We start from the raw sequence: 19,015 nt of genomic DNA, 5'->3' as shown, positions 1-19,015 counted from the left end.
TTTCTGAGCCAGAAGCTACAATGAATAAATGTGTTAATCGCTAGTTTCTGAGGCAGAAGCTACAATGAATAAATGTGTTAATCGCTAGTTTCTGAGGCAGAAGCTACAATGAATAAGCGTGTTAATCGCTAGTTTCTGAGTCAGAAGCTACAATGAATAAACGTGTTAATCGCTAGTTTCTGAGGCAGAAGCTACAATGAATAAACGTGTTAATCGCTAGTTTCTGAGTCCAGAAGCTACAATAAATAAATGTGTTAATCGCTAGTTTCTGAGTCAGAAGCTACATTGAATAAACGTGTTAATTGCTAGTTTCTGAGTCAGAAGCTACTATGAATAAACACGTTAATCGCTAGTTTCTGAGTCAGAAGCTACAATGAATAAACGTGTTAATCGCTAGTTTCTGAGGCAGAAGCTACAATGAATAAATGTGTTAATCGCTAGTTTCTGAGGCAGAAGCTACAATGAATAAGCGTGTTAATCGCTAGTTTCTGAGTCAGAAGCTACAATGAATAAACGTGTTAATCGCTAGTTTCTGAGGCAGAAGCTACAATGAATAAACGTGTTAATCGCTAGTTTCTGAGTCCAGAAGCTACAATAAATAAATGTGTTAATCGCTAGTTTCTGAGTCAGAAGCTACATTGAATAAACGTGTTAATTGCTAGTTTCTGAGTCAGAAGCTACTATGAATAAACACGTTAATCGCTAGTTTCTGAGTCAGAAGCTACAATGAATAAACGTGTTAATCGCTAGTTTCTGAGTCAGAAGCTACAATGAATAAACGCGTTAATCGCTAGTTTCTGAGGCAGAAGCTACAATGAATAAACGCGTTAATCGCTAGTTTCTGAGTCAGAAGCTACAATGAATAAACGCGTAAAATTGCTAGTTTCTGAGTCAGAAGCTACAATGAAAAAACGTGTTAATCGCTAGTTTCTGAGCCAGAAGCTACAATGAATAAACGTGTTAATCGCTAGTTTCTGAGTCAGAAGCTGCAATGAATAAACACGTTAATCGCTAGTTTCTGAGGCAGAAGCTACAATGAATAAACGTGTTATCGCTAGTTTCTGAGGCAGAAGCTCAGAAACTTAGGCAGAAGCTCATGAATAAACGTGTTAATCGCGTTTATTCATGAAGCTACATGAAGCTACAATCAGAAGCTACAATGAATCTGAAGCTACAATGAATAAACGTGTTAATCGCTAGTTTCTGAGTCAGAAGCTACAATGAATAATTGTGTTAATCGCTAGTTTCTTAGGGCAGAAACTACAATGAATCTGAAGCTACAATGATCTGTAATGAGTTTCTGAGACAGAAACTAGCAATTAGCAATCTTTTCCATTGTAGCTTCAGATTACACAGAACACATTGTGTGATTTACACATTACCACAAAATCTGAAGCTACCACGAATACACTTGCTAATCGTTTCTTAGGCAGAATCTACAAAGTTTCTGAAGCTACAATGAATTGGAATGAGTTTCTGAGACAGAAATTATGTCAATTAAGTCAAAATCTGATATAATTTCCAAAGATTGGTCAAATTTTAATGCAGGAGACACGCAAGTCATGATTTACGGAGAGCAGTCACATGCGAGACGCATTAGGCTTGTATCCCTCCTCAACCGACCCCCCGACCGCAGTGATTATGATGGGCACGGTGAAACGAGGAAACCCGCCGTCTTCCTCCGCCTCGCGCATACCCACACAAAACAGTTACTCTGGTTTCCTCCACCACTTCATCCTGTTTTACTCCACCCACCCTCCCACCATATGCTGTTAACGTCTCGTTAGCATCTGCGCTAATTAAGCCGACAGCTGCTAACGAGAGGGAGCGTGAATACATCACTCTTAGAGACCCCCACTGCAGCGCACGCGGCCGAGAGACCAGACCTCATCCCACGCTCTAGCTTCATTAAAGAAAGAGACAGAAAGAGAGCGAGAGAGAGCAGACCACATAGACAGACCTCACCCACCCATAGGGCTAATGAACAGTAGCAGGAAAATATCCTGTTGAAATACAGAGCTAGCAGATCAATTATTCCACACCACAGCCTTGAGCAGACCTCGTTCAAAAGCACCACTGTGGCCAGAATGTTGATTAAAAAAAAACTGCACTTTGTGAGAGAGATTTCTGGGAAGGTTTGACTTGTGTCAGTTTGCTTCAACTGTGCTTTCTGAGCAGTGTCATCATATGTGATATTACAAGCTGTGTGTTGGTGACAACAGCTTGTCAGTTCCACTAACTCACGCCACAATCCCATCCGTCTAAAACAGCGCCGCTTTTCCTAATGCTAATTAGCGATCACAAACTGTCTGCTTCTGAACTTTTGTCAGTTAGCAGAGGAGCCAAACGAGGCCTGTAAACAGACAGAGCTTGAAACTGACTTCAAATGAGCAAATTGGAATTGGCTGATTTAGTCTAAAAGGAACATATTAGGCAACTTATTCATGCTGCTCTTTTCCAGCCAAAGTCCAATGATAAAAAAAAAAAAAAACATATTTTTTTTGTTGCTTTGACTGCTTTGTGTGAGACTATTTCTATACACAATAATATTTGTTTCTAGATGTATTTCTAGAAAATAATTGATATATACACTCACCGGCCACTTTATTAGGTACCCCATGCTAGTAACGGGTTGGACCCCCTTTTGCCTTCAGAACTGCCTCAATTCTTCGTGGCATAGATTCAACAAGGTGCTGGAAGCATTCCTCAGGGAGTTTGGTCCATATTGACATGATGGCATCACACAGTTGCCGCAGATTTGTCGGCTGCACATCCATGATGCGAATCTCCCGTTCCACCACATTCCAAAGATACTCTATTGGGTTGAGATCTGGTGACTGTGGAGGCCATTTTAGTACAGTGAACTCATTGTCATGTTCAAGAAACCAATTTGAAATGATTAGAGCTTTGTGACATGGTGGAAGTAGCCATCAGAGGATGGGTACATGGTGGCCATAAAGGGATGGACATGGTCAGAAACAATGCTCAGGTAGGCCGTGGCATTTAAACGATGCCCAATTGGCACTAAGGGGCCTAAAGTGTGCCAGGAAAACATCCCCCACACCATTACACCACCACCACCAGCCTGGACAGTGGTAACAAGGCATGATGGTTCCATGTTCTCATTCTGTTTACGCCAAATTCTGACTCTAACATCTGAATGTCTCAACAGAAATCGAGACTCATCAGACCAGGCAACATTTTTCCAGTCTTCAACTGTTCAATTTTGGTGAGCTCTTGCAAATTGTAGCCTCTTTTTCCTATTTGTAGTGGAGATGAGTGGTACCCGGTGGAGTCTTCTGCTGTTGTAGCCCATCCGCCTCAAGGTTGTGCGTGTTGTGGCTTCACAAATGCTTTGCTGCATACCTCGGTTGTAACGAGTGGTTATTTCAGTCACTGTTGCCCTTCTATCAGCTCGAACCAGTCTGGCCATTCTCCTCTGACCTCTGGCATCAACAAGGCATTTCCGCCCACAGAACTGCCGCTCACTGGATGTTTTTTCTTTTTCGGACCATTGTCTGTAAACCCTAGAGATGGTTGTGCGTGAAAATCCCAGTAGATTAGCAGTTTCTGAAATACTCAGACCAGCCCTTCTGGCACCAACAATCATGCCACGTTCAAAGTCACTCAAATCAACTTTCTTCCCCATACTGATGCTCGGTTTGAACTGCAGGAGATTGTCTTGACCATGTCTACATGCCTAAATGCACTGAGTTGACGCCATGTGATTGGCTGCTTAGAAATTAAGTGTTAACGAGCAGTTGGACAGGTGTACCTAATAAAGTGGCCGGTGAGTGTATATATATATATATATATATATTACACATACATATATAAGCACAAACATACACCTACATACATAGTGTGTGTGTATTTTATTTATTAAATCTTTCCATTTTAATATTTAAAATGTATGGTCCCTCATCTGATATCAGTCTATTATTAGTATAGTACTGTAAATAAATTGACCATTTTCATCTTTTGGATGAACTATTCCTTTACAAACAACTACATTCTATGTTGTCAAATAATGCAAAAGCATGTTCAATTTGTGTCAACTTTAAATGAATTTCTCTGATGTGAAAGTATTCTAGACACCGGTTTCCTGTTGATTAAAATTCTTCCAGTGCATGCTGAGCCCTGCATGATTGAACTAATAAAACTAGAGAGCTGCTAATGTGAGAGTGCGAGAGAGAGAGAGACAGACAGGGGAGGATGCGACATCCTGCAGCTCAATCACGCTCTGTGAGTGGCGTCATGGAGCGAAGCAGGATGGGTGGGTGGGGGGGTGTCGGGGGGAGAGAACAGGAGTATATAAAAGGAGAGGGAACTAAGAGCTGATGGGGACTCAGATGCAGAGGTGCCGCTAGGGACAGCCTTTGACCTGCCCGACCCCTGACAGACAGCTTCTGTTTCTTAATTTGTCTCATCATGTTGAAACTACTGGTGGGAAGGTTCTTTGGTCGCCCTATTCTTGTAGAATAAAGAGTGTGAATTCATTTTTGTGTTTTTGTATGTGTGTTTGGGTGCATTTTTGATTTATCAGGAGTGAGTAGAACAGACTTTATACAAATGTTCTGTCATTTACTCACCTATCATATCAAAGCTGATATTTTAGGTTTCAAATGGTTTTGTCCATATGATAAAAGTCAATGGGATTAAAAAAAAAACTCCCCTTAACACACAAATGTAGATCTAGGGTGATTCGTTAGACTGATTCAAACAAATCAAACAGATTCAAAATTTCTCTTTGATTCTTTTGAAGAACTGGCTCATGAGTTCAACTTGTGAATCAAACTATGAAACTTCACAAATATAAGGTGTAAAATATAAGGTGGCACTGCAGATCCAGTGGTGCATAAAACATGTGCATGTACTGTACACTACTATTCAAAAGTTTGGGTTCGCTAATATCTTAATAATGTGAAATATATTTTGGAATATATTCTGAAATGTAATTTATTCCTGTGATGGCATAGCAGAATTTTCAGCATCATTATTCCAGTCTTCAGTGTCACATGATCCTTCAGAAATCATTCTAATATTGTTGATTTGGTGCACAAGAAACACTCCTTATAATTATGTTGAAAACAGTTGTGCTGCTTAATATTTTTGAGAAATATTTTTCAGGATTCTCAGCAAAATACAAGTATTTATTTCTTTAAAAAAATAAAATATAATATAACGACCCCAAAGTTTTTAACGATATCCTACATACTGTACCAACTTACTTTTAAGAACTTGTACAGAAGAAAAGTGAACCAGTTCGTAAGCATCTTCTCAGCAACAGACTCGGTCCTAAAAGCAGAGAGGAAAAGAGGAAATATGAATTCCAATTCATACAATAAAAATGCAATCCAAAAGTAAATAAAAGCCTTCTCAAAAAAAAAAAAAAAAACTACTAATGTGGTACTTGTGGGGGGAAAAAAACTGCACTTTTTCCAAAACAAACCACCAATCTTCATTAAGACCAGACAATTACAGTAATTGGGCGACGTCTTCCATTAATGGCCAACCTGTCGCTAGCCGAAGACCCCCCAAAAGCTTCCCCAGAACAGAAGTAATTAAAGCATGCCGTAATTAATGGACTTCAATTCGTCTGTAGCTGGCAAACGAGAGCGACTGCTAGTGCGGGCTGCAAACTGCGGCTCCTTCCTCCCTCAAGCCCACCAGGAGCCTTTTCTGCTGTTCAATAATGCATTCACATAGACTTACCAACTCCCATTACTTCCTTACATAAGGGCCTATTATTAAATTATATGCTCGTTAATAAAACGGTGAAGGGGAGATAAGGTGAATGGAGCGGGACAACAGGTATTTCATGAGGGGCAAGTGTACTGAATAGCTCATTAGCGTACTTCGGTAAGTGCGCTAGATCAGGGTTGACGTTCGGGTGAGATGGAGAGTATTGACTTACATGAACTTTTGTGCGTCAGGGAGAAAATTTGAGGTGGTTTTTCTAGGCTGGGAATTTTGTATCATTTTAAATCTACTTTTAAATTTAGATTTGCAGTACTATATTCTACCCTCTCTATGACCCTTGGTGCGCCCAAAATCACATACTATCTGAGTAGAATTTGAATTTACTTCATAGCAGTTAAAAAAAGTATGTTCTATATAGACCTTATGTAGCCACGCCCCTTTTCCACGCTGAGCTCATTGTCTTTTGACTTCCGGTCTGTATTTTCACAGCGATCTTGCGTAGTTATGAATGAACGGCTCGTTAAAAAAATTCCCAAGGTCCATTTGTTAAGACATATACTTTAGAATGCTTATCATAAACATTACAATGCTCATGATAACTTTCGTTAACTCTACAATAAGTAAATCAACTTCACCAGCTAATTACTCCTGGACAGCGATGCCATAGAGATATACAGAGCGACCGCAAAAACGGAAGTTCAAAGACAATATTCTAAAGATGGCGGCGCCCTCGTTTCTCTGGTGCATAAGGTCTATAGTATGAATATGGGTAGTATGAATGAAATTTGGACATACTACATCTGCCATGTTGTCATTATCACGTGACCTACAAGCGTCAGTTGTGTCGCTTCACTTCCATTCATAAATCCTCTCCCGTAGCGTCATCGGATAGTAAAGTGTCCATTGAATGCACACATCCTTATTATTACCGTGTGGTATGTGCTGCTGTGATGTGTACATTTCCCCTTGAATTGAATCGAATTGAACACGTAAGAATCTCGCCGGAAGAAGTAAGTCATCCGGGGACTATTCAACTACTGTTTTTCAAATACTAGGTATTCGGACACACTACTCTTTTGGCATACTATTTTTCGCATACTAGATAGCAGGGAAGAATTCGGTTTTTGCTACTGTACCTTTAAGAGTTTTAAATCTAAACAACCTCTATTTTGATTGGCCAACTCTGTATATCTGTGTGTGTGTGTTCTCTCCCACCTCCTGAGCAGCAGTTTAGGGTGGTTCTTGCTCTCCAGGTTCTTGTCGATGAGGTCAGAGAGCAGCTGTTTGAGGACTCCTGTAGCGTACTCCATCTCTCCCTGTAGAGCTGTCATGATGAGTGATGCCACGTTGCCACGGTCACGCATGGAGAAGGAGCGCTGAGCTTCGAGCGTGCGGATAAATGTCAGAAGGAAGTGCTTCTTGGTGAGGAGTTGACCAAATAGAGTCAAGGCCTTCTCGACATTAGCCTGCACCTGTGGGGAAAAAAACGCAGAGCAACTCATTATACAGTGTAGAGCTAATTATGACATATGTTGTGTTTTGTTGAACAGACAAAAAAGAAACAATTACATTCAATCAGTTACAGTACAAAATGATTCATGTTCATTTAACATGATCCTTTCAATGACTCTAAATTCTTTCACAACATTGGGTCTCGTTCATGAGAGACGAGGAGAATGAATCTACACTACCGATCAAAAGTTTGGAGTCTGTAAGATTTTTAAATGTTTTTGAAAGAATTATTTTATGCTCACCAATCTGATCAACGATATTCGCTTCACCTGTGACTGGTCATAACACGTTTGCTCGTCAGTGTACACCACTGTAAGTACAGTTTAAAAAAAAATGTATTTAGCCTTTATTTAAAGTTGCAGTCCGCAGTTTTTCCTCTTTGTCGCCATCTCTGTTCGAAATCTGCAATTGCAGTTATTCGCGGCATTATCAACTTTACGTGAGTTGTGCCTCGGCACAGCATGGATGAACCCAATGTTTTGAGGAGAATGTGCGGCTTTCAATCTCCGCGCGGTGTGGATACTGTCATTCAGAATCACAGATTCTCCTTTTTGGAAGTATGACCAACATAAGAATTTTCACCGGAAAATGTCATCTGAACGAGTAAGAAACATCCACTTTTGTTCTGATCAACTAAGGGAAAAAAAGCATTGCAGTAAATCGCGGTGATTAAATCTAACGATCGCTTATCATATCTTGTCAAACCGTGCAAATTATACTTTGTTCTCAAACTGGTAATGTTAACATCAGCATTGCGTGACTACATTTAATGCCCTTCCGATATTATCTTTGTTTTTGCATAGGCCGGGTTGCACTCTCTTTTTTTCTGTAGCCACTCCGAAGACTTTTGCATTTTACAACGGGTGAATGTCCAGTTGCCACTAGTCTCAGCCTCAGACGTCACGCCCACAGAACGTTGGCTAAACGTCTGATGCATATGGTACACTTAACTGGAAACACTTCAGGAATGTCGAAGTCGTCATCTGATTGGTTGAATTTTATCGGATTTCCGGGGGGCGCGAGTGTCGCGTTTATTTTCGGTCCGCCGGGAAACAAAGCGCAGACGTGTGATTGTTTAAGAAAAACTGTTGTGTTTACATGAGTGACAATGAGCATTTATCAAAATCAGCTAAACGTAGGATTCTCAAAAGTATGCGAGGTTCATGGCATAGACTATTTAAGAGATGTCCAGGAGTTTTGTTTGAGGCACTTAGTGGAGACAAAAAGAGATATTTTAGCCTGTTTGCCAACGGGATTTGAGAAGAGTATTATTTTCCAAGCCTGGCCGACCCTTTGTCAGCATTTAGAAGGATTCCCAGCAGATCCAATTTTACTAGTTGTGTATCCCCTCCTATCTATAATGCATAGACATACACAGATACTGCTTGTTTTCTTCTCCTTCTTTGATTTTCTATGCTGACTGACTTGTTGCACGCCGGTCTGTTGTTGTGGGGACATTTCCAAGCCCCGAAACGTGACGCTGAACAAAACGAACTGTAATTGGTTGTTTGACATGTCGGTCAAACGGCCTTATGGGCGGGCCTTGGCCAAAGAAAGCTGCTATGAATTCCAGACTTTCAGCCGTCAGTCTGAAGGTCTGGCTACGCGAGACTAAGTTGTCACTGGGTGATTGTCGTTTGAACCTTTCTGGATCCGCCATTAAATTGATAAGTTTAATTATATCAAGTGCTGTGAGAAAAGGCTATAAATCTCCACCTCCAGCATCCTCACACGCAATATAGCCTACTAACCGAGACTCCTTTATGTGTACAGATGTGACGTAATGACTCAATATAGCCTACTAGCCGAGACTCCTTCTTTATGTGTACAGATGTGACGTAATGACTCAATATAGCCTACTAGCCGAGACTCCTTCTTTATGTGTACAGATGTGACGTAATGACTCAATATAGCCTACTAGCCGAGACTCCTTTATGTATACAGATGTGACGTAATGACGCAAAGACATGCTGGAATTTCCTGCGGAAATCCACTAGTGCCACTGGAATTAAATTTTTTTTTACAAGCTTGCCGTTTTGAATCGAGCTAAGGCAAGCAGATAGTTTTGAACACTGGCTGGGTTATGTACTTGCTCAAATTTATTTTGGATAATTTTTAACCCAAAAAAGTTACGGAATGCAGCTTTAACAAATACCATGAATTTGGAGGCGGGAATTTGAATTTGAATCTTTTTAACTGGCCAATAGCAGAGGCGAACAACTTTAAGTAACATTTTTCAGTGCATTCAACTTGTGCAATGTGACATTTCAAAATAAAATATCAATTGGGAAATAAACAGATTTGATTTTATTGCATAGTGATTTTATTGTATACTAAACAAGTGGGAGTTTTTTTAAATATATTTTTTATTATAACATTCAGTGATCAGTTATGCACTGTACAATCAGAGGAATTTTTAAAGAAAGTAAATCAGGTCGATTTCACATTGCTTTTAATGTTTTTGATTGACACATTCTGCCTTTCTGAAGCACAAAGTCAAAGTCCTTTAGTGTTCAAGCACAAGTTCACATGAGGGACGTGCCGCTTTCTGATTGACATCAAAGGGAATCCAAGATGCTAGCAGCTCAAAAACACAACAGAAGGAAATGCAGAGTGAGGAAGGACAGAGAGAGAAAGAGTACAGCAGGAAGCAGACGTGACCTCTGTGTCCAGGAGCGAAAAGTGGCGTTGTGTCCTTCCATGATCCGCAGGGCAGCACCTGTCACTTTTCATCTGCCTCACCTTTTCATACATCTTACCTTTACAATGTCTGGAAGCTACATGTTTATACAAACATAATAAAAGTAACACATCTTACATGTGTCCTAACAAGCCAAACTGTGCGCATATTCATCTAATGAGTAGCCCCGCCAGCAGGCGCGGAGTTTGCGGGGGGGCAGGGGGAGCATTGCCCCCCCTGGTGGCTGAAACCCGTTTAAATTTTTTTTTGCATTGTAAAAATATATATATATTATAAATATTTTAAATAACACAAAACAACTAAATGGTGGTAGGTAATACACATCTGATTTTATATACTGCTTTAGTAAAAAAAAAACTGCAATGGAAACAGGTTTTGCGCATTTACAGTCAGCTGACTTAGAGAAGACGCGGGGATAATAATAATAATTATTATCATCATTATTATAACATTTATTAGGCTATATATGTAGAAGACGCTTATCAAAAAAAAAAGGAACAAAGCAATTCGTCACATATCATTCATAATACAGGGCTAAGATGATCACAAGTAGGCTAAACAAGATTTTGACGCATATCCAAGTGTGTGTGCGGAATGTGGAGTGCGCACTGGATGGCACGGTGGCGCGGGGCGCGGGCGCGAACACTTGCATTTTCCTATCAACAGTGGAAACAACTTAAAATAGGCTAGCCTACTCTATCATTTCTGGTCAGAAAATAATAATACATTATTCGCAACTACTTTTATTTGTGTACACTCACAATAACAAGAAAACGTTGTGCTTTTGTAAAATAAAATAAAACAATCAGGCGCGCTTCATGGTCTCCGTGAACTGAAGCGCTATAACTGAAACAAAATAGCCTAAGCTAAAGCTTGAAATGTCCACTTTAAAACGAACAAATTCGAATCGAAAGCTAATACCTTCTGATTATGTAATCCGTATGAGAGGTGCATTTCTCTCTAAAGGTGCATCCTTACAGCGGAGATGGAGATATGTTTTAGCCGACACTGATTTTTTATTAATAAACAATTAAAATGCCTTGTTATTTTTTCAGACACATTTATTAATTATTATAGCCTATAACTCACCTATAAATCCCCTTTCTGTAGCCTGTGGTTATCTTCTCATTCAGCACTACGGGAAAAATATAATTTCCAGGTTCTAATTTGGCCTTAGAAAACCAGTTAAATCTACATTTTTTTTTCATATTAATTTGTCAATATTTTAAATGTTTAATAAAGGGGCAAAAAGTCAAACAAAAATCTGAAAATTCGTCCATATTAATTATTTTGCGCAGCATTTGGTGTGTAGCAGTTAAAATTAAAATTTTGGTGTTCGACTTTGCGTTTTAAAAATACAACCGTTTATTTTTCGTTTTGCAATTACGGGTTAAATAAGGAAAAACGAATGGACACAAAAGTACACTGACCGTTTGGACATAATACGAGACAGAGTTCTTCATTAAATTCATAAAAGAAACAATAATTACAGGAATACTGGATTCTAAACCTCAAAGAAATGCCACAATCAAGACCTCGGAGCAGAAATGAGGGAGAAACAGCCAGGAACTCTTAGGCTATAGGCTATGTGCCGTTCGCAGTAGGCCTATTAAGGGTCTGCCATTAATGCTTGGATAACACCACGTCTCCTTCCATTAATAATAATAATGTCTAGTGCGGTGGCTGTGATATAGCCTAGGCTTTAAACCTACCATGCGTTTACCATGATTTTTGGAATGACTTATCGCGAGAGGAAAAAAATACATTTTAGTCGCATAACATCGGTTAATTAATGGAAACGCCGTCATTTCGCAATAGTTTTTTTATGGACATTTAGAAAAAGTCGCAAAGGTTTTGCGCAAATCTGTAATGGAAACGCGCCTAATGATTACTACATGAATGAATGAATGCTACAATGATTTTTTTTTTGCCCCCCTTGGCTCGAATGTCAAACTCCGCCTATGCCCGCCAGCAGTGAAATCTCATTGGTGCAAAATTGTAACCTCTATGTAAAAACTGTAATTATCTCACATTGTTGCTGGGAACTTCACAGACAAAGAGCTATAATCCAAAGAAATTACGAAAAACAAAAACAAAATCCATTAATAAAATCTCAGTGCGAGGATGCCGGAATCAGACTTCAAAGCGAACCGACGTCTGTTATTGTCCCCTTCAGCACTTTATGTTCCATGTAACCTGACAAAGGCCTTTTTTTTCCCAACAACACAGACTAATAAAGTGCCTCAATTCTTCTCTGCTGAGCCGAATGAAATTTGCAGCCTCTCGGGGAGGCCGATTGTACTGTAGGTTGCTTTGGGGCGAGAAGCAACACAGAGCAATAAGGGTCTGAGCCGTGCGCATAGGCACTTGATTACGCCGGGGACTCGGGGGCAAATACAGTGAAAACAAACCCCAGATGAAATAATAAACATGTGATCCCTCCGCAAGCCAACAGCATGACCTGCCGTACGCAGGCCGAAGGACGTAGCATGTTGGAGTAATGGAGAATTTAATTGCGCTGACCGGTGCGTTTTGAGGTTTTACGATTGCTCGTTTAGTGGCGTTGTTTTCTTTAGCTCGTGCTATTACATGTCAGTCATTAGCGTCTGGCTCTATAGTACAAGAGGTCACAATCTGTAACGTATTGAACTCTTTCAACTCCAAATTGTAGGTTCAAACTGTATTTTTCCACTCTCTCTGGTGAGTCATTGACCCCATTTATCAGAAGCCATTGATGTCAAAAATATTGGTAACCGAATTTACAGTATACATTGTGACCTTTCAAGAGTGTTGATCAGGCGTCAATGCCGTTATCATAGTTTATACAATCTCAGCTATACGTGAGGGCCTGATGTTGTTTTTCCAGTATTAGTAGTGCTCTGATGATTTTTGATTGCATTGTTAGTTCTGCTCTATAGGGGTACCGTGGTGATGGCGATGTACTGACCCGTACCTCCATCTCCTTGAGCACCGGGTGGTCCTCAATGCCTGGGAACAGCACTCTCATGGCGTAGATTCGATAGTCCAGGAACGGGATACCTGCCCCATCCAGCTCTTGGGTCAGCTCGTGGATGTCGGTTTGGAGTTCGGCAAATGCTGTGAGGAGAAAAGAAAACCCAGTAAGAAGAGTTTCAACACTATCTGACTAATAAAGTTATAATAAAAATAATAATAATAAAAAAAAAAAAAAAAAATATATATATATATACACTACCAGTCAAAAGTTTTGGATCAGTGCAATTTTTTATGTTTTTAAAAGACGTCTCTTCTGCTCACCAAGACTGCATTTATTTGATTAAAAATACAAAAATAACAATTACAATTTAAAATAACTGTTTTCTATTTTAATATATTTTAAAATGTAATTTATTCCTGTGATGGCAAAGCTGAATTATCAGCATCATTACTCCAGTCTTCAGTGTCACATGATCCTTCAGAAATCATTCTAATATGCTGATTTGATGCTCAAGAAACATTCATTATTATTATCACTGTTGAAAACAGTTGTGTGCAATTTTTTTCAGGATGAAAAAATTAAATTTAAAAAAAATATATATATTTGATGAATAAAAAGTTCAAAAGAACAGCATTTATTTAGAATCTTTTGTAACATTATACATGTCTTTACTGTATCTTTTGGTCAATTTAATTCATCCTTGATGAATAAAAATATTGAATTCTTTTACCCCCCATATTCCCCCCCCCCCCCCCATATTTTTCATAATTTAATGAAAAATTATTGAAAAATGTGGTCACTGGGAGCATTGTGAAATAATGAGTACTTATTGGGTAAACAGAAGTAATGCTAAGTCTGTCAATCTGTTTGTTTACTCAGTTTATGACTAATTTGGTTTTTGCTATTCGAAAAGAGCGGGAGGGAAGAGACGTAAGACACAAAGTTCACGGGAAAAGAAAGTCAATTAATTGCATGAGTGGGTAATTAATAAAGGAACGGAGCTTTTCATGCATAATTTCCTCCAGCTGTTGTTCCTCCTCGTTGTCCGCTGGGAGACGAATACTGAAGCAAGAAGCTCCAACTCTAAGTGAGGGTTTTTCATCTTAAAAATACTACACAAATATTATTCAAGATGAACTGTCCAACGGGATTTTCAGTCTCCTGATGAAAAAAAACAGAAGAGAAAGCGACAGGCCTAAAGAGCTTTTAATTCAATGGTTCTTTCTCTTCAAAAGTGCACTTGAAAGGCCTAACAAAGATTTCCAACATAAGGGATGGCCTTGTAATTCAATTTCGCTTCATTATTTGGAGAGGCGCGTGTCGGATTGTAAAGCACGAGGGGGCATTACAGACAGCTTGAATGCGAATTTTTGAAAGGCTTCCTGTTGTAGTGGTCAAAACATTGCACCACTCAGGAAGAAGCAGCGCTGGGCAAGGTCAGCCAGCAAAACATTTCCTTTAGTGCAGAAGCTGTTCGTCAAAACACGTTTGAAAAGTTTCGTACACTGCTGATAATGCGTTTCTTTCTGCAATCGTTCCTTTAGTTGTGAAAGCACTCAAAGTGAAACAATTCCAATTACTGTGATGTCCACACATGCTTGCACTAACATTTCTGGGCTAATGTAAAGCAGAGAGGCGAAGCTGATATCCCCACTGAGCGTTCCCGGTATCTAAACCGGCGCTGGATAGCTGGCTAATTAGCCATTAGCCGTATCCTCTGTTTGTTTGTACCACTGCGCTCTCTGATGGGCTGCATCATGGCTCAGTAAGCCTTTGCACACGGTAAATCGCATGTCCCTGGATGGCTCTCGCCAGTCCACACCCCATGACTGTGCATGTGCAGCGCCATCATAACTGCATCCACCCTTCCGTATGCTATACAGACAAACTAGAGGGTGGAGTTGCTAGAAGGGTTGGGAACGCAGGTTTCAAGCATTTAGAGGCCGTTGACGCTTTCGGGTGAATAAGCCGTGAAGTTCTTTTTTTTACAGTACTAGAAAAAAATTGAATTATTTCTCAAATTTTGGTAATGAGAATTTGGGGAGGAAATGTGTAAAATATTTTTTATCTAAATATATTATATAAAATTGTTACCTTAAATGCATGAATGTTTCGCCAATCATTATTACATATTCGGGTCTTTAGCGACCCGGATCTATATCTAACACTGATGGATCTCTACCTGTTGCAATAATATAAAACTCGGACTGATGTTAAAGTAACTATTAAAGAACAATAAAATAAAGTATATGTTGTTACCTTTTGAAGCTTGGAAGGGTTCAATTTGAGCAGATGTTTTATACAATCATCACATCATCAGAGCTCATTTCCCAGTACATTAGCATCTGGCTTATATTAGCGATTTCAAACATATTCTCAAAACTAACCTTTTTTATAATCTTCAAAATCAATATTTTGATCTCTGACAGCTTCTTCACCAGATCCACCATCAAGTGACAGTAACACTAATATTTGATTGCGTTCAGTACTTGCTCTGCAGTAAATCGCTAAGTTTTGCTGATGATACTCCCTATTATTTTGTTTTCTGCCTGCGATAACTATAAGTGAAACGTCACTTCATCATTGTGTATCAGACATTGCCACCTTGGGGAATAAAGGTGAATTGCACTTATTCAGTCATTAAAGATTCAATTATTGTTGTCCAGAAACACCTCGGTTCATTAGTGACCCTTTTTACAACAACAAAAAATGAATGGGAAAACAGGCATTCTTTTATCATTTTTATTTTTATGTATATTGATTGAGGAATATTAAGAAGATTGATGTCTAACTTAAAAAATATATAAATAAGGGTTGGTTAGTAAATGATGTCCCAGGTCACTGAAGACCCGAGGTATGCGTTTAAGTGTTAAAATATTTTTAACAGATATTTAAAAAATATTTTTCCAAAAAAAAACATGTTTTCTTGTAATTTGGGTGTAAAATATGACGTCTTGACAGGTTTTGTGAGATTCACCCCTTTGCAGCCCATTTTCTTGCCCTGTCGACCTCATTGGGTTCGACAGCCCACTGGTTTGAGAGCTTCGTGTCATTAATGAAGCAAATCCATTCCCAGCCCAAAACGCGAAATAACCAAGGTGAGGTCATAAATATTTTGCAGAGGTTGTAAATAATGTCAGCGCATATGATCCAAATAAAATATTGATGCACAGATTGAATGGCATTGCGATAACAAACCGTTCAGGTTGTCCACTAATGAAGGCGGTCGGCCAATCAGTGAGAATCAGGTCTAAAGAACGTGACAGCTAATCAATGTCTACCGGTTCCTTCACCCATTTGGCAAGCAGCAAATTTCTTTCATCATTCTCCCTCTGACATTCAGCCATCTCCCCCTTTGCGGTGTAAAAGACTGTTTGTTAGCTAGCTAGCCACGCCACGCTTTTTCATCCTCCTGACAGGGTTGTGACCAGGAAGGTCGACAGTCCTAAGATAATGGCCAATTAGACCCAGTGCATCTCTACGAGACCAGGTAGAGTGTGGCATTGGGAACCTTTACGGCATACGGAAACTGCATTTCAAACTGGGTGGAAGACGGAATCCCATAACAGCGCAGCCCACTAACACCAACCTGTTACCAAGACATGCTAACAACCATAATGGTGTCACCATGGCGACAAGAGAACGGAAAGATGTTAATGTGGAGCTTGATCGTAGGACCCGCAGGTTTCACTTCAACAGCAATTTAAATCACATATGAAAATCACATTCTCTGATGTGGACGTTTATCACAGCGAGTGTCATTTACATAAAACACCATGCTTAAATGTATTAGTAGGAACCGATAGGGTGTAAAAGCTTTTACAAAAGTATTCATTTATTAGGGTCGACTAGTGTTATTATATTAGTAGATGACTAGGCAAGTCAATGTATACTTTATGTAAATGAATAAATGTAATTGACATTTGATTCATTTCAGAAAGTTTTTAACAAACCTATATAATTTAAATTTTTAAAAGAAGTCTCTTATGCTCACAGAGGCTGCATTTATTTTATTAAAAAATACAACAACAAAAAAGTAATATTGTGAAATATTATTACAATTTTAAAATCTATTTTAATATATTTTAAAATGTAATTTATTCCTGTGATGCAAAGCTGAATTTTTTTAGCATCATTACTCTAGTCTTTGGTGTCACACGATTCTTCAGAAATCATTCTAATATTTTGATTTGCTGCTCAAGAAACTTTTATTATTATTATCAATGTTGAAAAAAAAAAATCTTACATATATATATATATATATATATATATGAAATTGTGTATGTTTAATTGTATAGATATAGCCCATTTGACATGTTAATTTAGTACAAATATTTAAAAAAGCAATTAACCTGTGTCTGACCCGTATGCAAATTCTGCAATAACATAATTAATTTAATTAAGCAATTTAATTGATTGCCAGCATTGTTACTGTATAAAGGGGCAGCATCCAGCTGCATTAGGATGCAGTTTGTGAACCATCTTTGCAGGCCCTAAATAATATATATCTTACTAATAACTAATCTCACCTTCTTTGCACTCCAGAGCGACTCTAGACTCCAGGTTGTCCATTTGTAGCTGGAGTCGTTTGAGTGTGCGGTCAGCGTCGCGGGACTTGCGCTTGTATGCGATGAGCACAGCGATGATGACCAGCAGCAGGAGTCCTCCACCTCCTCCGATCCCGATGATGGCAGGCAGGGTGAGAAGGCTGTCGGAGTAGATCTGCAGCGTGCCGGGGGAATATTCAAACCCTCCTGCCCGGATCTGTAACAGAGGCACGGAAGACCTGACTCACTGAGACAGGAAGCGAATGTGTAGTGGCCTGCGATCTGCAATTAGCTGCGATTAGCATTCATCATGTTGTTGGGGCAATTCATTTGTGAGAATCAACTTTTTGCATCAAGAATGCAACAGCAGCTTCGCACAAGTCCCAAATTAAAACTTTATGAGCCAATCACATTTATGAGACAAGCTCGGGAGATTGAAAACCATTTAGTTCAAAACGCCCTATTATTACTGGATCATTTCAAGCTTGAATTTCGAAAATAGAAGATTTAACAAGGAACCTTGTGATTGTTTACACAGCTCTGTCTTGGCAAAAATCAATTCACAAAATGTCAAGGTTTTTTTTTTTTTTTTTTTTTTTTTACCGTAAAAGTGTTTTTACACCAGGGTTAAATGTTTAAAACCATTGATATATATATATATATATATATATATATATATATACTGTATATATATATATATATATATATATATATATATATATATATATATATATATATATATATATATACAGTAGAATTTATGTATGTTTAGACAGGATAATAGCTAATACTATATATAATATAAGGATAATATATATATATATATATATATATATATATATATACACACAGGATAATAGCAAATATATATATATATATATATATATATATATATATATATATATATTATATATTTTTATTAGCTATTATCCTGTGTCTAACCCATACGTAAATTCTGTAATAACTTAATATCACATAAATCCTTTGAACCTCTCCTCAACAAAGCACACAATTTGAGGTATCATTCATGTCTGTAGCACAAACAAATTATTAAATTCATTCCGTTGGGTTAGGGGTGTTGAAATAAAGTGAAGCGCAAACAGCGCATAATATAAATCTGTGGAATTGAACTACAAGAGAACTCCACTGCAGACATTACGTGAGTGTATGTAATGCACCGCAGGCATTGTGTGCTGTCTGCAAAACTGCAGGGACCCCTGGGAAGGCATGGGGTCAAAGATCCCAGCCATGCAAAATTTCCTAGAGACTCTCTAACAGGGGTCACAGCAGTCAATGCACAGCTGTGTGACCAGCACACTCACATGATCACATGTACACACACACACACACAAGACTAATTCTCACATAGAGGCCAAAAGATACAGAAATCACACACACTGAGAGCTGCCAGACGTGATCCAATGCACCAAGGGCGGCCCATAAGTAGGTCAATGTACATGGGACAAGAGCACAGCTGTGTCTGCCTCTCCCTGGCCTGGCTTCACGTCGCCTCTTAGTGCCGCACGCGGATTGCAACACAAAGAGACACGTCTATTTTTGAACCAGCATTTTTCAAAGAGCATTTGTAAAAACATA

The 19,015-nt window shown here is 38.9% G+C and overlaps 1 protein-coding gene across 1 annotated transcript in view; it reads right to left on the bottom strand.

The window, feature by feature from the left end:
- plxna1a (plexin A1a) overlaps nucleotides 1-19,015 on the bottom strand; it is a 223,005-nt gene that overhangs the window by 19,772 nt on the left and 184,218 nt on the right. The window contains exons 20-23 of the mRNA XM_056257929.1: nucleotides 17,402-17,636; nucleotides 12,870-13,012; nucleotides 6,919-7,175; nucleotides 5,232-5,298 (exon numbers count right to left, since the gene is read on the bottom strand). Coding sequence (XP_056113904.1) covers nucleotides 5,232-5,298; nucleotides 6,919-7,175; nucleotides 12,870-13,012; nucleotides 17,402-17,636 — 702 coding nt within the window. The remainder of the gene's footprint in view (nucleotides 1-5,231; nucleotides 5,299-6,918; nucleotides 7,176-12,869; nucleotides 13,013-17,401; nucleotides 17,637-19,015) is intronic.

The sequence above is a fragment of the Rhinichthys klamathensis genome, unplaced genomic scaffold, assembly GCF_029890125.1.
Source record: "Rhinichthys klamathensis goyatoka isolate OS25496 unplaced genomic scaffold, OSU_Roscu_1.1 h1tg000147l_1, whole genome shotgun sequence".
NCBI classification, from domain to species: Eukaryota; Metazoa; Chordata; class Actinopteri; order Cypriniformes; family Leuciscidae; genus Rhinichthys; species Rhinichthys klamathensis.
The sequence above is the reverse complement of the archived record's forward strand: the minus strand, read 5'-3'. Positions and strand labels throughout refer to the sequence as shown.